At 42.9% G+C, this 18025-nt stretch overlaps 1 protein-coding gene across 1 annotated transcript in view; it reads right to left on the bottom strand.

The window, feature by feature from the left end:
• Positions 1-1028: 1028 nt before the first annotated feature.
• Positions 1029-18025, bottom strand: part of MTOR (mechanistic target of rapamycin (serine/threonine kinase)) — a 65778-nt gene continuing 48781 nt past the window's right edge. Inside the window, 23 exon segments of the mRNA XM_010160071.1 lie at positions 1029-1572; positions 2117-2222; positions 2944-3024; positions 3326-3406; positions 4112-4177; positions 4576-4711; positions 5217-5291; positions 5817-5889; positions 7382-7464; positions 7905-8027; positions 8695-8842; positions 9591-9726; positions 9963-10137; positions 10421-10555; positions 11214-11396; positions 12147-12269; positions 12859-12957; positions 13581-13677; positions 13947-13977; positions 13980-14034; positions 14652-14858; positions 15629-15746; positions 17031-17146. Of these exon segments, the coding sequence (XP_010158373.1) occupies positions 1557-1572; positions 2117-2222; positions 2944-3024; positions 3326-3406; positions 4112-4177; positions 4576-4711; positions 5217-5291; positions 5817-5889; positions 7382-7464; positions 7905-8027; positions 8695-8842; positions 9591-9726; positions 9963-10137; positions 10421-10555; positions 11214-11396; positions 12147-12269; positions 12859-12957; positions 13581-13677; positions 13947-13977; positions 13980-14034; positions 14652-14858; positions 15629-15746; positions 17031-17146 (2463 nt within the window). The 3' untranslated portion in view covers positions 1029-1556.

Genomic DNA, 18025 nt, shown 5'->3' with positions numbered 1-18025 from the left:
AACGCCGGCCTCGGGCGCCCCCAGGCGGCGCGGAGGAACGAGCCCCTGGCTGGGAAGGGGTGGGGGGCACCCCTCAGGGCTTGGAAGGGGACACCCAGCAGCGCAGGCCGCACGCCAGCCACCGCAGTGTCTGGAAAGGGGCAGGGGCATGGCTGCCCAAAGCCTACCTCGACCCTATTGCCCCCTTTCGGGGCGCAGCACCGGCTCAAGGGCTGGAGAAGCCCACAGCGCCCTGGCTGGGACCCCTCCAGCTGTGGCCGTGACCCTGAGATCCAGAAAGCTGATGTTCTTACCACACAAATTGCATTAGCTGGAACCTAAAATGTAGGGGTTGCACGGTCAGGTTGCTTTTATACACGGGACGGACATCAGTCAGACTTGGTAATTTTGGGTCCATCTGTTCTCAAAAAGGAAATATAGGCAACCACCTGAACTGACGCAGAAAAAGACAAGTCACATCCATGGCAAAAGGCAACTTTAAGGAAAAATAAAAGCAAAACCCAAACAAAAACCTCCCACCTTAATCTGCATCCCTGTCTCTTCCTAAGAAGTATGTGGGAACAAACAAGAACACAGATATTTACATTTTGGTGTAATTTATTGGCACAAAAATATTCCAATACAACATGGCATCTAAACATGGCTACTCTGTTGTATTTTGTGCATTGTTTTTAATATGTTTAATTCATAAACCATAACTTTATCTTCACCCTCATGTTTAATAACCCTTATTTTCTGCTTCAAGTTATGACCAGTTCTCCCGACGTCTGCTTCCTATGCCTAGTACTAACTTTTCCTAGTTATTTCCCAATACTGCCTTTTAGTTTAGACACTGCGGGAAGCTCCCAAGTGGTATTTTTCATTTGTACCCTGCATCCCAGTTTGCCACCGATCAATCCGCATAGAGGCACCTCGCTGTGCTCAGCGCAAGGTCTTCAATTCTTGGATCTGCTCCTGTACCCTGATCTAGTCTGAAACACGATTCCTGCACTAGTGTAGTGAGTGGATATACAGCTTCCAATTTTGGGGCAAGAATAGAGTTTGAAAACCAGGTAACAGGATGAAACTCTGGTAAAATTCTGCTTCTCTTTTTTTCCACTTATCCAGCTCACCCCCAAACCTAGAGGCAGCCTCCTGCACGAGCGCATTGAGCTCACCGCAGCCATACCAACACGACTGATCAGGGCAGGAATTAATCTGCAAATGACTTAGTTACATTGCAATGTAAGTCAAAACCCGTATATAGTTATTTTCAGTGGATCACCAGTTCCCCAAAGACCAAGTGGAACCATAGACATCCTGTGGTACAATCAGTCTTTGCTGTCCTGGAAACCCGAATCAAGTGTTGTGTTTCGGACAGCTTGTGTTTTTCCAACAGCAGCTATACAATTGGCTTAAACCAACTTTTAATATACAATAACTCTTTTCATTTACATTTCAAAATATTTGACAAAGGCTGTATTTCAGTCCAACGTTCAGTTTGTGTCTGCAGAAGAGCAAGTTTGGAGTGCAAAAGCCTCCAGAATGAAAGGCTGTGGGTGCTTTGGAATCTTCTGTTACCAGAAAGGACACCTAAAGAGAAGAAAGGTATTGTAGTAACGCTGACTTTGCATGTAGTTTCACAAAGGCAACACTGGGAAGGACTGAGGTTCCCTACTAACTGGGCACCATTTTAGTACAGAAGTTGGCAGGTGATCCCCAAGCTTTTTTCCAGCTAACTAATGCTTAAAAGTGCTAAAAAGATTTATTTCCTTAAGCAGAGTCCAAAGCTAGCTAACTCCCCAAATGCCAGTCAATCATCTTCATTTACTTTAGGACACGTGGTTCTTTGCTGTCACTGAGCTCAGTGACCACCACATGCCATATTTCAAACACTTTAAATGTTGTGCTGGTTGCAGTTGACATGCTCTAAAATCCCTGTCCCTACTTCTAACAACTTTCTTAGGGGCCTGTCTATGGGATTTGCTGGCGTAGGCTTGCAAAATTTACCAGAGCAGGCGCAACATGGTAAGGCTCCTACACATCCCTAACCACCCAAGTGACACTTTCCCTAGCTGTTTTCTCCTCAGATTATTCAGAGAAGGATTTTGCAAGGTTAGCTGAATGACAAACTCACCATCCAATGTAGCACTGGCACAGATTCTCATGAGAAGTTGCCTGCTTAATGAGCAATTCGACTTGTGTGGGTACATCAAGAGTTTCGTCATGAGAGAAGTCTCGACCTTTGAAGTTAAAGGATGAAAAAAACATAAATGGAAGTCACAAATCCTGTAACACAACCTTGATGGCAATGCTGGAGCGGGGATTTTTACAAGGGCAGGGAGTGACAGGACAAGGGGTAAGGGGTTTAAATTGAAAGTGGGGATATATGGATTGGACATTGGAAGAAATTCTTCACAGAGAGGGTGGGAGGCAGTGGGACAGGTTGCCCAGAGAAGCTGTGGATGCCCCATCCCTGGAAGTGTTCAAGGCCAGGCTGGATGAGGCTTGGAGCAACCTGGTCTAGTGGAAGGTGTCCGTGCCCATGGCAGGGGGGTTGGAACTGGGTGATCTTTGAGGTCCCTCCCAACCCAAACTATTCCATTATTCTGTGAAGGTACAGACTGATAGGACTTCTAACTAACCTTTTCTTACAGTAAAAAAAAGAAGGAAAAAAAAAAAAGCCAGGTCAGTAGAAATTCAACTTCCACTAACAAGCAAAGGCATGCAAAATACGAAGCCTGCTTAGGTACAATCACCTCTGTCCTTTTCAAGTCAGGCTCCTTTGCTGCTAAATGAAGGCACCAGTACTGTGGTGTTAGACCAAACCAGGAAACTGCCTCATCCACTTAAGCAGAGTATGTTAAATTTGAGTATTAACACAAAACACAAACACTAGAAGTAGCGCTGATCCATCTCGCCAGATTTTATGTTTATTTTATATAAACATAAAAACGTGCTCACCAGTGAGCTTATCTCGAACCCTGTTGATGATCTGAATCGCCTTCTTATTTAGAGCTTCTGGCTTCACTAGACCATCTCCTACTACAAGACAGAAGTAGGAAAGGGAATTAGGACTCCATCTGTACAGTACCCACATTTGCATCGCTGTTACACCCGCCCTTCCCAAGCACTACAAGTACCATTTTGAGAACAAAGGAACCCAGATGCCAGTATGTTTTCTGTCACTCTTTTTTATTTGAGGACACAGGTAACTATATTGCTCATTTACGCTGACAAGGAACGGCACCTGTCCCATCTCATGTAACTCTATCTGCATTGTGTCGAAATTTTCTGATCTAAGAACAAGTTTCTGCATCACTATGGAAACACCAATGAAACTTACTGAAGGAATGGATGGATTCAGGCACTGTGGTCCCAGTTTTCTTATGGGCTGTCTCACCCAATTCCACACTGTCCAACATTTCTGTTGGAAAAAAACATAAAAACAGAAAAGCATAAATGTAAAGCTGAAAAGCAGATAAAATAATATTCTTCCGGACACACTAACGAAACTGTTAATTGGCTCACTTGAAAAGCACAGGTGACTATGCCCAAGTGTATCACACATCTCTCTCACTAATGCAAGCTTATCACAGGACCAAATATCCCTTTTCCCCAGCTAACATACTGAGAGGAATGTAGGAACTTGTAGGAACATTATGTATAAAAGCGGAACTGAATGATATTCTGAAAAAACAAACAGTTCACCTACAATTACAAGCCAATAAGTATGTTTATTTGTAGAAGTCTCCATATGAAACACTGTCCCTACTCTGCAGCCCAACAGCGACCTGCCAAGATTCAACACAAAGCTCTCGATGTTCAGTCAGACGACTACCTGCCAGGTTTTACACTCTAGCATTTGGTAGCTAAGCAAACAACTATCACGTTATCAGTTACACCTTGGGTTGCAAGACTGCATATACCCCAGAGGGTGTTAAAGTAACTCTAAAGGACCATCTGCTTTCTGAGCCAAAGTACTAAACTCGCCATTTCCAGTCTGAAAACCAACAATAAGCTGTTCATCTGCCGGCTTCTGAGGACTGAAGATACTTACCCAGTCTTGTGCTCTGCTGACCCCGCCAAACCACTCCAAGCATTCATGACATACACCGCCTTTTCTACTCACCTACGGACTGACTAGCTGAGTAGGAGTCTGTTCTTGTTCGTGAGCGCTTATTGCCCTTTGTATTTGCTGCAAGAAAATAAGGAGTTGAAAAGTCCGAACTGGAGTTTCAGTGTTTCATAGCAAATCTGTCCACAAACAATACAGATTTGACTGCCTTTCTCTTTCTCCAAATTTTATGTCACCTGAAAACAGCTTTCAATCACCCGATGACAACTAAGTCAAAACCAACCCGAACAATTTGGCTTGCAGCTCAGTTTGGTGTCTGTGTTTAAGGGGAAAGGGTTTTAAGCACCGCGGTAGCTCCGCATTACAATCCCTAAAACCATGTGCGCACAGCAATAGAACTTGCAAACCAGCAATTTCGTCATATTGTCTTCAGACACTGGATTTCAGGCTTCTGGATTTCCTGTATGAAATCAGACCGATTATTCTCTTGCTGTCACTGTCCCATCAGCATCACTTACTGTCCATCAGCCGCCAGTTCAGTAACGGATCATACACAAAGGCTTCAAGCACAGCCATGACACTGTCCTTATGTTCCCGCAGGACTTCCATCACCGTGTGACAGGTGATTCTGTAATTGCCATCGAGGCCCGTCACCTTCAGAAGAGAAAGAAGCGAGTCAACCATGCTGCCTTGTTCACTGCGTGACTCCAACTCCAGCATTCAGGGAGCAGGACGTGGCTTGTGCTTTGAACCGGAATTCATTTCCGCTGTGCTTTGTTCGGGGAGGGAACAAGAGAGATGTTCATTACAAACAGAGAAGCTCCCTTCGGCCACTCAGCTGATCTTGGTGAAGTCCCACGCCACTGGCTGTGTCTGGTTGATGCAAACAGCTATTTCAAATGGGGACACTAAGGAAGGCCTAAGAAATCAGAGTTCTTGGCATCAATGATAAACTGCTTCCCACCCTAATACATTGTAGAGATCACAGGACATACTTTAAATTACAGAAAACACAGCTGAAAAATTATTAAGACACTTGGTTCCTACAGGAGTAGAGAAGTTCAGCCACAACACAAAATACAGGAAAACCTGAGAAAAAAAAACTTGGTGCCATTTTCCCTAGGAATAATCCCTTTCATATGGAAGGGGGGATTCTTACCTCCATAGCGTTTGTCAGCATCCTTGTTAGCCTAAATGGAATCTTCTCTGGGAACTTCTCTCTTGTCATTGCGACCTAAACACACGATGATGGAGAATCAGTAAATTAATAGTTAACTTATTATTTAAGAGTTAATTAGGGTTTGGGTTTTTTTTGCTACAACCTTGAAGGTTGTATTCCCAATAGGAAATAAAGTCCCAGCTCTCTGTTCCCTGGTTTCCACAAGTTTTGGGGAAAAACTACATAATTAAATGATAACACAGAGGGAAATCTCAAGTGGGTGCCCAGTGGCTGGTGTCACGGAACACAGACTGCCTATCAGCAGCTTAAATTGCCCCAAGAAATTTTATGGAAGAATGATATAAGCACTTCTTCGCTTGTTTCAGGTGGTTAGCTAATCACCAAGACAAGCCCCTGAGATAAAATAGCTACTGTTTTCATTTTGCCTGTAGGTAAAGTGAAGCCCACAGCACAGCCAAAGGGCTTGCCCAGGATCACACTTCAAGGTCAGTTTGTCCTGGTTTACAAATCTCGTATCTGTTCCACCAGAAAATGTGAAATTAATTACAGAAAATTCCACGTCCAAGTACAAAGATTTACCTCAAAACAGTCCCCGAAGTCAATATGCAGGATCTTTCCACTCAGTCTGTCTAGCATCAGATTGGATGGGTGTCTTTGATGAAGGAGTAAGAGAAAAAACAGTGACAGACCATTATAAAACCCAAAGGAAATCACAGCAGCTCTAGTCTGAAATGATATTTATCTTCATGTACAAGAACCGCCAGTGACAGCTCGTTTGTCTGAGATCTTCAGTCTCAGGATGAACAGAATAGCTTCCTGACAGTGCATCTATCACATTATTTTTGTCATTACCTCTCGGGAGTTAGACATCTTCGCACCTTGGAAGATAAACAACCTATCGGACCGGAGCTATCAGTACATTTCTTGGAGATGAACATTTATTTTTTAGCTTGGATAGATTCTTCCACTTGTTTAATTTTTTATTTTTTCAGTATAGAAAAATGTAATGAATTATCCTGCAGGTGAAGGAATGCAAATTGTACTGCCACCAGAAGAGAAGAGGATCAATCCAGGCTAGGAAAACCACAATGCTCCTATTCATGCTGACCTGTTCTAATTTTGTTTTAATTCACTTTTTGAAGGTTTATAATTTCATTATAAACACCTTTAAGGTCCGTAATAAAAGCTTTTGTTATGAAAACAAGGGTTTAGCTGGTTTCGCATTGCAGACCTTAAATCTAAAATTTATTTTCTTTGCAAGTATTTTGGAAGTTACGATGTCCCCTTGCGACAGTCAGCCATAGCCCAAATCAAACATTTGTTCATTTTCTCTTTTTTTTATTATTTGCCCAATCCATTTGGATTGTACATACTTCCCTCCAGAACAGTCTGCACTGCAGCTCAGAAAAAGCACCATGTTAAGTAATAGTTAAACCAACATTAACTGTCATTTATGTCTAGAGCAGTTTTTGGGGAGTATTTGTGGGGACTTCACGTGTGTCTCTGATGACTGCTGTGAACACACATAGAACCAGAGGTTCCTGCTTCACAGAATAAATATCCACTAGGGAAAAATGTATGCAAAATAAGTAGTGTTACTGAACCCATTTGGAGGGAGAAGCAGACCACCTCTGTCACTACATTCTTTTGGGATTTTGTTTTGCTGCTTCAGGGAACAAAAAGTGTTGCTTGATCATGGTGCTTCTTTCCTCCCCAAAACCTGGATGTACAGGTACAGTCCTAACACACTGCAAAAAAAAATTTCCATCTCATATGCAACGAAACACACAGACTGGTGGCAAAACGCAACAGTATTTCTGTTTTATAGAATGGATGGAGAAAGATTTCCCATTCTGTGAGTGAAAGGAAAGGACAAAATTAGAACTTGTGGTGCCTGATGTGATTCTGTGTGTGTGCCTTGCAAAATGGAAGAAAGTCTCATTTGTACTCAAGATACACAAACCCTACAGCTCACGTCTGTAGTGCTAAAAATAATGACAACACAATTAGGTCCTGAAAGATGGTATCGTTACAGCTCAGCAGTAACCACAATGACAGATGTTATCCTAAGAACAGATCCAAGGAATGAACTGATAGGCCTACACAGTCTTTTATTTAAAAGCAACCTTGAAAGTTTCACTTACCTATCCCCAAGGCCCAAAATGTACCCAACCATTGACATCACAGCTAGTGAACGTGTATAGTTTGTTCTTCTGTCAAACCACACCTACACGTGGAGACAAAATAGAAGTAGTCAGGCAGGCATGTTGCATATTTCAGCTTATTTTATACACTAACTATGTTCATTTTGCACAAAGGGAAACTGATAAATGCTTAGGTCCAATACACTCCATAGCCTGAGGGGGTTCAGACATCCTGTGACCCTGAAACAGATGTCTAAGCCATCATGAGAACATATTCTCCAGCTCCTGTGTCTCTCTCCCCATGCACAGTATATGGAGCTTCAGTTTCCAGTCTTGGGCTTTGGCACTCTGGCAGCCACTGTGATCTGAGCTTCATAAGACCCCACGTGAGGGGATACACGTTCTGCAGTGGGTCACCTGGAGTCTATGATGAATCAACACCATCTCTCACTCTTTCTGCAGAGAAGGGAATTCCACATTATGCTGAATGTCCACCACAAGCCCCTACATGCGCTGAACTCACCTCTGAGCTTGGGCTTTTCAACCACAGCAGTTTGGCAAGGTCATCACCAGCTGTGTTATTGACAGCATGTTCAAATACTTCCACTTTCTGCATCAGAGTCAGGTGGTCATAATCTGGAGCCATCTGTAATTGAGAAGTGACAGCAACTTAAAAAACCCACCTCCCACAGTCCTTAGTTGTACTGTGAAAAACACAGTAATCGCAAATAATTTCGTATCAAGTTTATATGGAGTTTATCTGTAGACTGACCAGGTTGTTTCCAAACACTGTGAGAAAACCACCTCACAGGAAAGACTCACAGAATCATGGAATGGTTTGGGTTGGAAGGGACCTTAAAGACCATTTAGTTCCAACCCCCCTGCCATGGGCAGGGACACCTTCCACTAGACCAGGTTGCTCCAAGCCTCATCCAGCCTGGCCTTGGACACTTCCAGGGATGGGGCATCCACAGCTTCTCTGGGCAACCTGTCCCAGTGCCTCCCCACCCTCTCCAGGAAAAATTTCTTCCTGATGTCCAATCTAAACCTCCCCACTTTCAATTTAAACCCGTTACCCCTTGTCCTGTCACTACAGGCCCTTGTAAAAAGTCCCTCCCAGCTTTAAAATGAAAGGAAATGCTACCTCTTGGCAGCATTTTCTAACTCTTATCTGATATTTTTCCATTTATTACTGGTACCAATAACAGCCTGAAAAGAGGCAAAGGAAGAACGAGCTGTGCACCATTACTCCTCATTAAGACACTGGAGTCCTAAAAGAATGTACCAAAAACTCTGCCAGCTTTGCCCTTTACCCTCAGCATGATGCGATGTTCAATGTTGAGCAGGATCTTTTTCTTCTCCCTGTAGTCTCGGATGAGTGCATGCAGGGTGTCACAGTGGGGGACCCAACCAATCAAGCCTGAATTTGTAGACAGTGGAATAACAGCGTATCTCTGGATGCTACAGGAAAAAAAAATGGAGAACCCGAGCTCAGCTTGTTGTAAGTTGTGAATCATTACATGTCAAGATGCTTAAAACAACGACTAATAAATCCGATGCTGATCCAAATTGTCTCTTAAGTAGTTGCCCTGCTTTTCTTCCTTTCAAACAGACCTGAGACATCTGTTTGGAAACATAGCTGCCAGACAATCTACGGCCGTTTTCAAACGCTTACGTGGTTTTCACTGAAAGACTGCTTCCAGAAGGCACACGTTACGTCAGCCACGATGATCTGCTATTTGCACAAGACATTTGATACATTCATGCTTGAAAGACACTGTACAGAACTGCAGTCAGTGACTATTCACCAAGCTATTTAGTGACCGCAATTAAAAATAAAAAACCAAAACCTTGGCAAAACCCCCTATTCTCAGGCTCTCAGGGCAGCGCTCGAGCTGTCTTGAGATGGGGGTTGCCTCAAAGACCATAGCTATTTGTGAGATGGGACTTCAATTAAATAAAATAAATAAATGGGACTTGAAATAAATAAAATAAATTATACCCTTCAGGAACCCCTCAGGATCTTCCAAGTTTGAAACCCATGAATAGTTTTTCTTTTTCTCTCTCTCTTTTGTTTTTATTAACTTAGTTCCAAGATTTGCCATTTCCTCACCAACCAGCCGGTTGCGCCAACGGTTACTTGGAAACGGCACCGATGTACGGTGTCACTTGTGCCTAAGCACGTTCAGTGATTATCCACAACACGAACCTGAGGTTTTTACGAAGAGAAGTTGGGTCATTTGCTAGCAGAGTGTTGACCAACCCAAAAAGCTGCATCACTCTTTCATCTTGGCGAAGGTCTTCATGACCTTTCAGAAGGAACACAAACTCGTGCCCATTGCTTCCTGCAAAAGAATTAGTAGACAAAAGTTCACTCTATCTGAACAAACAGACAAAGAGTAAATACACACGCCCGCAAGAACCGAAAAGCGTGGCAGTCAGACTGACCAGACCACTAAGAAATACCCCACTTGAAAGAGGGGAGGGTTGGGGAGGTTTTACCTGGTAAATACACGGTCTGACCCAAAAGCAACGACTGTTTAAATACTAGAACAGCTCAGTGAAAACCGCTCTCTCTTACCCATTAAGGTTAACTTCCTGGGCCGCTGCTTGGAGGTGATGACCTGCAGCGAGGGCGCAATGGACTGAATGCGTATGATGGGCTGGTTGGGATCATACGTTCCTGGCACTGCCAACTCCAGGTCCCGGCACATTAAGAGTTTTGGTGACACGTACTGTAGTTCCAAAGAAGTGAGCTACCGAAAACAAAAGAAATACAACCCCCCAGATTTGCAGTTAGATCTCAAACACATCTGAAGAGCTCACGCTGTCGAGGGACCCAGAACAGTTCAGTCAGTCTCCAATACTTCAGATGCACGCAGGATGTGCTGCGTAAGCTGCAAAACTGCAGCAAGACATGGGCAGGTATTTCCAGAAAACCGAATGTGAATGTTTTGAATAAGCAGAAAAATGAAGCAAAGATTGGTATTGACAACCTGCACTGTAAGACCCACAACAGAATGGTACCTCTCCCCCCACCTGAGGCAGCTGCTTTGAGATACGCCGGAACACATGGTAATAGAGATCCCAAGCCTGAGTTAGGTCTTTGACATTCCCCGATTTCATGTACTTCCTGCACCATTCCTGAGCTTCCATTAGATCTCTGCCATAGGCCTAGGGAGGAAGTGAACAACAACAGAAGAAAAATGTTTCTGCAGACAATAGAGGAAAAAGGTGGAGACCACTCAGTACCTACAAAGAGCATCACAATCTATTTTCAAATTGAATTACAAATACTTGATCTCACATTTTTAGAGCATATCAAAATTAAAGATCTAGAATCTCCTGGATCCAAGACACGCACTGAGTTCATTAGACAACGTCACTCACAGACTTCATGACAGGAGGCAACAGCATGAACAGAATCCCCCTTTAACAGCAGGCTCACAAGTTCAAATTAATACCATTTGCCGGCTTGAGAGGTCATCTCTACTATCTCTGCTAGTGGCTACCGTGAACCAAAGCAGACTGGAGTTACTAGAATTAACTGCAGAACAGTTGGATGTTTTCCAGACCCTATTGGCTATCACAGCCGATCTAAGACCCCAGAGCAATCTGTACTGCCATGGCCCCTGTAGTAACGTAGTCACCAAATGATACAGATCTGCAGATAAATGCCAGTAATGAAGTGTGCAACTAACGTACTGAGTCCCAAGAGATTTACTCTTTGTGCTAGATTGCAAAGGTCCTTACTACACATGCGGGGCAGGTAGTTGTCCCGCCTGTTTCTGAGGGCATGAAGAAGGTTATGCTCTTGCCCATTTGCTGATACCTGATTGAAGGATGTCTCCTTTAAAGTCTGAGGCCCACGCTCCATCATTGCATGAAGTGGTTCCAGCACCTCAAACATTCCCTTCACATTCCTTTCTCCAAAGTACAGACGAGATGCTTCTTCCAACCCTTCATGCCACATCTCATGCCATAGGATGGCTACACGGATTAGCTCTTCACTCACCTGTTTTAGGACAGGAAAAAGGGTTAAACACTTAAAGACAAAAGCTCTGTCTATACCAACTTACAAATGCCAAACTATTTTCTCCTCTAACGATTACGACATATTTCACGGATTAGCTCTTCACTCACCTGTTTTAGGATAGGAAAAAGGGTTAAACACTTAAAGACAAACGCTCTGACTGTATACCCACTTACAAATGCCAAACTACCTTCTTCTCTAACGATTATGACATATTTGCTGCTGGCAGCTAGAGGGAGCCACAAGAACTCCCAGAGCGCTGTTACACTTCTTTATGCCAGAAGCCGATCAGGCTTTTCTCATCTTATCTGTTGCCTTTGAAATTTTCTATATGGCTTGGCCTGAAAGTATTACTTTTCATTTGTTCACAGAATCTTTAGCATATGAATTAAATTACTCTTTCCATGCTATGCTTGGTAAGGTTTTATTTCCACTTTTCATTAATCAAAAATACCTCTTTATGGAACAATGATTCTTCATTTATTTCTTCTCCAAATTTATTCATAAGGAGACAAAAGAATTCAGCTTTTGAGTGTTATGGTCCTTCTTAAATTAGAGCATTCTCTTGAAATCAAACTAATACAGTAACTTCTTCCAAATGCAAAAAAAACCCCAAATTGTTCAAATTTGTACTTGAACAAAATGAACAATGAATAGTCATTCTGCATGATTATACCTGTGGTACATCCATTCCTGAAACACAATACGGTTCATGGTACACGAGGCACTCACCATCATTGCCTGCTGCACCAGAGTGTTGCTGTGCTCACACATGTTTTTCAAGATCTTATTCGCAGCGTTGTGGCGAGCCGTGGTCGTAGATTTAGAGGCCACAGTCAAAGGGTAGATCAAAGCCTAAAAAGGGAAATCAACCAATAATATTTTAGAACCTAATTCACGTAGAAGAGTTACCTAAATTGAAAGATTAGCAAAATATTAATAAATAGCACTGTTAGGACTAGATAAGAGAAAGCAAGCTTGCTTCTGGAAAGAAGTGACAGGAATTTGCTATTCAGAGTCTTCCAATCTACAAAGCTTACAAGACTTTTCTTCACTGAGTAGCAGAATGACTGTGACAGCCTGTATCAAACTGGAAAAAGAGAAAACTGGTTTTAGCCTTCTGTGATTTCCCATACTGTAGGAAGAAATTCAGATAAAACGTCTGTGGGGCAGCCTCTTAGTAGTCACTTAATGAGATGTAAGGTGATTTGCACTGCCCAGTACTGTATTAGACAGAGAACTTCCCCTGCTGCATCCTCAGCCACCTCTTCTTTCCATTTTTATGTGAACAGTGCTGAGGAGAAAGCAGCAGCAGCAGCAATAGTCACTACCCTCACTTGCTGCAACTTCCAGTGCAGGCACTTGGACTAGGTGAAATGTAACATGGAAAATGCCTTCATTAGCTATCACTGTGTGGAAATTCCTCCTCTGAGCCAAAGCTTACCTGGGGATGGTACCGTCCGATATCGGTGAGGAGCTGATGAATGAGACGTCCTACTAACGGTCGAGGAGTGTCAATTCTTGCAATGAGCTGAGGGATAACCTAGTAGTAAGGATAAGTAAAATAAACATCGGTGACATCTCATATGTTTAGTTCACAAGCTGTTCTGCCCTCTGCTAGAGGTCTCACAGTCTCTAAAGCAGACAGAGAGGCCCAACACTTATTTTTGAGATGGTCAGAGAATAGCACAAAGTTCCAAACAGTCCCAGTGAGGTGAGAAGTGTTCTGCGCAAAACTGTTGCAGGATCCTCTTACGGGAACAGTAAGATGTGTCTTGAAGTGTAATGCTCAAATAAGCAATCAAGCCTTTTTTATTTATTTACAAGAGTCATTCTACAAAGCAATCCTGAAATAGACTGACTGGATTTCAGCAGAGCAGCACAGTGGTGTTTTATCACCACCAAACGCACGGCATCTTCAATTTTAAAATTCTCATTCTTTCCCATTCGTATGCACTAATCTGCATATAAATACAGAAACACGTGAGAATGTTTCTCGTGTCTGTTCAAGATGTTTCTTAAATCAGTTACAAACTGTATTGCACACTGCTCTCCCCACTCACCCTCAGAGGACTGTTCAGCAAAGGATCATCATGGATATCGTGTAACAAACCCCCCAAGCTCCCCCCAGAACTGTGATTGGCCTTCACCCTTTGTGTTCCTTACCTGCAACCAGGTGTCAATCTGGATTGCCTTGACTCCTTCTACCAAAGCCTCATTCACATCAGGCCAGTGACCATAGTCAAACCACAGAGTAAGGACTCTTCAAAAGAGAAACACATTTGTTAGCAGTGAAACAAAAAAAACCCAAAACATTCCAGTCAAATATGTTCAGACCCCTTGACAAATTGCTCTTATTCACAGAACCCAAAGAGAGTAGGATGAGGGCCAATCCACCGAACACAAATTAGCTCAGACTGAAGCATTCACTTAGTTTAACCATAACAAAAAGAGCAGAAACAGGTTCTACCTAACCTTAAACCATGTGCCCTTATCAGCTGGATTCCATTTACTACGTGCTTCATTTTGTACCTTAGAGTGTCTTGAAGGTTGTTTCCTCGAATCGGAAGAAACCCTGGACAGCAGGGACTGTGTACATCAAGAGGGTCTTGGATAAATCCTTTTGGAATGAAAATTGCTGCATTAGTTCTACACAAGCACATCAGTCCACACGAATCCTTAACTTAGCAAGGGGAAAGAGGGAGAAGTATGTGGGAACACTAATAATCCACATTATAGTTGAATTCTACTCATGCTCCTCACAGGACATGTTGCTCCTGGAATTTATGTTTTGCTTGACTACACACAGGTCTTTCAGCCTGGCAGGGCTGTAAAGTGGTTTTATTCTTCAGTTTGTTGGCAAAACTACAGACAGCAGAGCAGCCTAAAAACTACAACCCTACCATAACTGGTAAGTAAAAATTATTCAGAGTCTTTCATGAAGGGTTTATTTAAACAGCAGAACTTGTTAATGAACACACTACCACCTATGACAGCCACCCGTGCTTTTGCTTTAGCTCACAGCTAACTTAAAATCATTTACATTAATCTAACCCTCTTGCCTTATGACTGAGTTAATCTGAACTTCGGCACTTGTGCTGTAAGCTGCAAGCATATACACATACACAGACACCTTCCACAAGCCAAGTACGCAGAGTGGCTCGTTCCTGCCACAGTATGTTCCTGTTTCTAAGCATTAAGTAGCAATCACTCAACATTGACAGGGAAGGAGGGTACCTCAGTGACTTTTTTCTGCACTGGAGATGGGATGGGACTGTTCTCTGTGCTCTCTGCATCACTCTCACTATTGCTGCCCTCAGTGTTAGCGCTGGTGATGCTGGCTCCGCTGGCATGACGGAGCTTCTTCTTTTCATCTCTGGCCTGGTTTTGATGTTTGTAGTGAAGCACTGCTTCAAAGTTCATCACTGCCCAGGCATGCCAGGCCTGCCAGCAAGAGAGAACAAAAGTCAGAAGAATCCTTTCTGCAACCTGTAATTCCTAATTATTAGAGATAATAATCCACTTTCTTGAGTCCACAGACAAATACCCTGCAGACAACACAATGCTTTGCTTTCTCTAATCGCCTGTAGTTTTAACTGCCTTATTATCTTAAATAAAATCACAGTGAGTTTTGGGCCAGCAGCTCCCTGTTAGATATTAAGGCAAAGGAGCTCCATAGCAAAAATTAAGTAACATCCCATTCACATACACCTTAATTTTTCAAAGTTTAAAATTAAGAATGATAATGTGTTAGGACCAGGAGAGGTGTAACAGAACAAAATGCAGGAGATGGCTGCCCCAGAGAAGATCTGGCACCAAACGTTAATTGAAATTTCACAACCCTGAAATCAAAGGCTCTTTGGAGAATTAGCAACAAGGCTACTTTCCTAGTTCAAGTTGACTGAGTGAGAATAAGTTACATTTTTTCTACAAAAATTATCTTTTCTCTATCACTGTTAACTGACAGCAAAGAAAGTCCCAAAAGCAAGAATAGAAACTGAATTGTGGCCTAGTTTTACCTGCCAGATAGAATTCTAAACAAGAATCTCATGGTTGCTTTGGGCTGCTTTTTGTTTTTGTTAATTCTACTCACAGTAACAAGGCAGATAGTTATAGGAGATCTTCCTGTGAACATGTTCCTTTCCTATACTGCGGGATGTAATCAGATTTACTGATCTCTCTGCAACGGTGCCTGGAAGCTTTTCCTTACTGACCTTGTACCAGTTGCGATCGTGCTCTGTTGCAGCACTGTAGTATTGCAAGACTTTGGGGATGGTACTCTCATTGATGCCTTGCAGGTTCAGCTGCCACTCACCCAGTTTCAGGAAACACCTGGGTAAGCAAAGGAATTATTGACTCAGGATGAAAACAAAGCCTGCCAGATTACTTACCTGAAGTCTGAAAGACATTTCATGTGGTAAACTCACTCAGTAAGCCTCTTCTGCAGACTGGGAGCGTACATGTTACCACGTAAGGTTTAAAACACATAGATCCTGCTCCGAAGTGTGGAACTAACTAGTTAATGGTTTCATTTTTAGGGGGAAAGGTGAGGGTCAAACTTTATTCCTCATTTATATCGGTTATAAAATAAACGTAAGAAGTAGGCAAGACAGCAGCAGATTACTTCATTAGTATTGCCAGAATGCACACAGTGGATGTGCTGGCTGGCTCTACTTACTGCCATACGAACTGGCCTTCCGGAGAGAATGCTGCGACAGAGTGGAAACACAGAGCAACTGCTCTTCCCCCAAGCCAGAACCCCGTTAAATCATCCTCTCCCAGAGGAAAGGAAAAACAACATATTTTTACTGCAGCAGGGTGTGGCTGTGAAGGTTTGTGCAAAGCTTAATACTTTGCTCCCTCAGCAGGCTTTAAATACCACAGTTACAGCTGTACTTTCTATATTTTGAGTTTTCCAGAAAGCATCGTGCAAGAAACAGTGTGTGCAACTCGTGACTGAATTGTCTTCCATGATAGTCACTGAAAAAAATAAGATGATGGTGTAATCAAGTTCCCATTCTCAGAAAAGGAAATTAAGTGCATGCCTCCCATTACAAAACCCCAAATCTTCAATAGTAAGCACTATGCAATTCCTCTTTAAATTGGAAAAAACAGCTCTGGCATCTCTGGACGCAGAGAGGAAAGTGGAGATGAAGAGATGTGTTTTTAATGCAACAAGAGACCATCACATGCTGGGCTCCTATTGCCCAAAGCACTGCTGTTGTTTTAAGGGCACACACTGCCAAGCACAGATATGCCAGGCATGTGGAAGGTGTTTCTTTCCTACTGACTGGATGTCCTGAAAACCAAAGAAATAGCCGTGCTGAGAGGTCTGCCTTCTGCCAGTGAGCCGCAGTGCTGGAAAAATACAGCCAGCTGCCAGTGGCAAATACAAGCTTGTTTACACTGAAGTGTCACAATAACATTTACTGACAATCAGATGATAGATAAGGACGTAATACCAAACGGGGCTCTACCAGCTAAATGAGAAATCCCCTGTTCCTTCTCAAAGCATGGGCTTTGCCTGAAATGCGTCCCCTGCACGGACCCTGCAACCCCAGGAAAGAGAGTGGTTTCACTATATAGCTAAAGGGTGTCCGAGGACCAGGTACTGACCGTGCCATGAGCTTGTGGAGTTCCTGCTTGTGCTGCTGGTCCTCGGTTGCGATAGCATGCTGTGCCTGCTGCTGCATTGCCTGCACAAAGTGCTGCATGTGCTGGAACGCGTCAATCTGTAATTGGATGATGGTTGCAGTAAGAACCACAGGGGTTAAATACAGCTTCACAAGAGTGGAAGACAATGTGGAAATACATTTCCACTGAAAGCCAAAAAATACAGGTTTGTTTTCTTTCAAAGCTTTTTAACCATTTACATCCCTCTAAAATGAGTTTATACTCTACATATGTAACACCAAATGCATGAAGAGGTTAGAGATTCTTGATGTCTCTGAAACCGGGCACATCTTCATGACGTACGTACATCAAAATCACAGCCGACCATAACCTAAGCTAACATCGCGCTCTGATGTGTCAGAACTCAACTCTGGCAAAGCGGCAAGGTCACCTGTACAAGAAAACTTCAGCAGCAGAGAATGTCGTTACTGCTCCTGCAGAGTGAGGTTCTAGTAATGATGGAGAGATGTCTCATTTGCAATTGAGCATGCACGCCGAGGAGAGTCCAGCAATTCCCACAATCAAATGTTCACAGCTTACAAACTGTATCTGACCAGGTTGCTATCATAACAGACAGGATCACAAACCCAGAGAAGCCTGTCTATAATATGCTGTGGCTTGAAAAAAGAAAACAATTTGAGAAAATAACGCCTGAAGGCAAACTCACAGCTTCCTGATCTTCCCTCCAACCCCTCAGCTTTGCTAGGCTTACAGCACACATCATGGGACGTAAAATTTGAGTTGTTTCAACATATTAAAGTCCACATTCCTCCTAAAGCTAAGAAATATACATGCGAGTTGCTCATTTGCCAGCAGATTACATAAGGCAGGAGTGCTAAAGCCACTTGCACTATCAAATTTTGAGGGAAGACTCTTTCTGAAATTCCTTGGAAAGAATTATAGTGTAAGAAAACCCAAAATTAAAGTCTGAAGAAAAA

This window comes from Eurypyga helias, unplaced genomic scaffold (assembly GCF_000690775.1).
Source record: "Eurypyga helias isolate BGI_N326 unplaced genomic scaffold, ASM69077v1 scaffold2861, whole genome shotgun sequence".
Classification (NCBI taxonomy): Eukaryota; Metazoa; Chordata; class Aves; order Eurypygiformes; family Eurypygidae; genus Eurypyga; species Eurypyga helias.
This window is presented reverse-complemented; position numbering and strand designations above follow the sequence as displayed.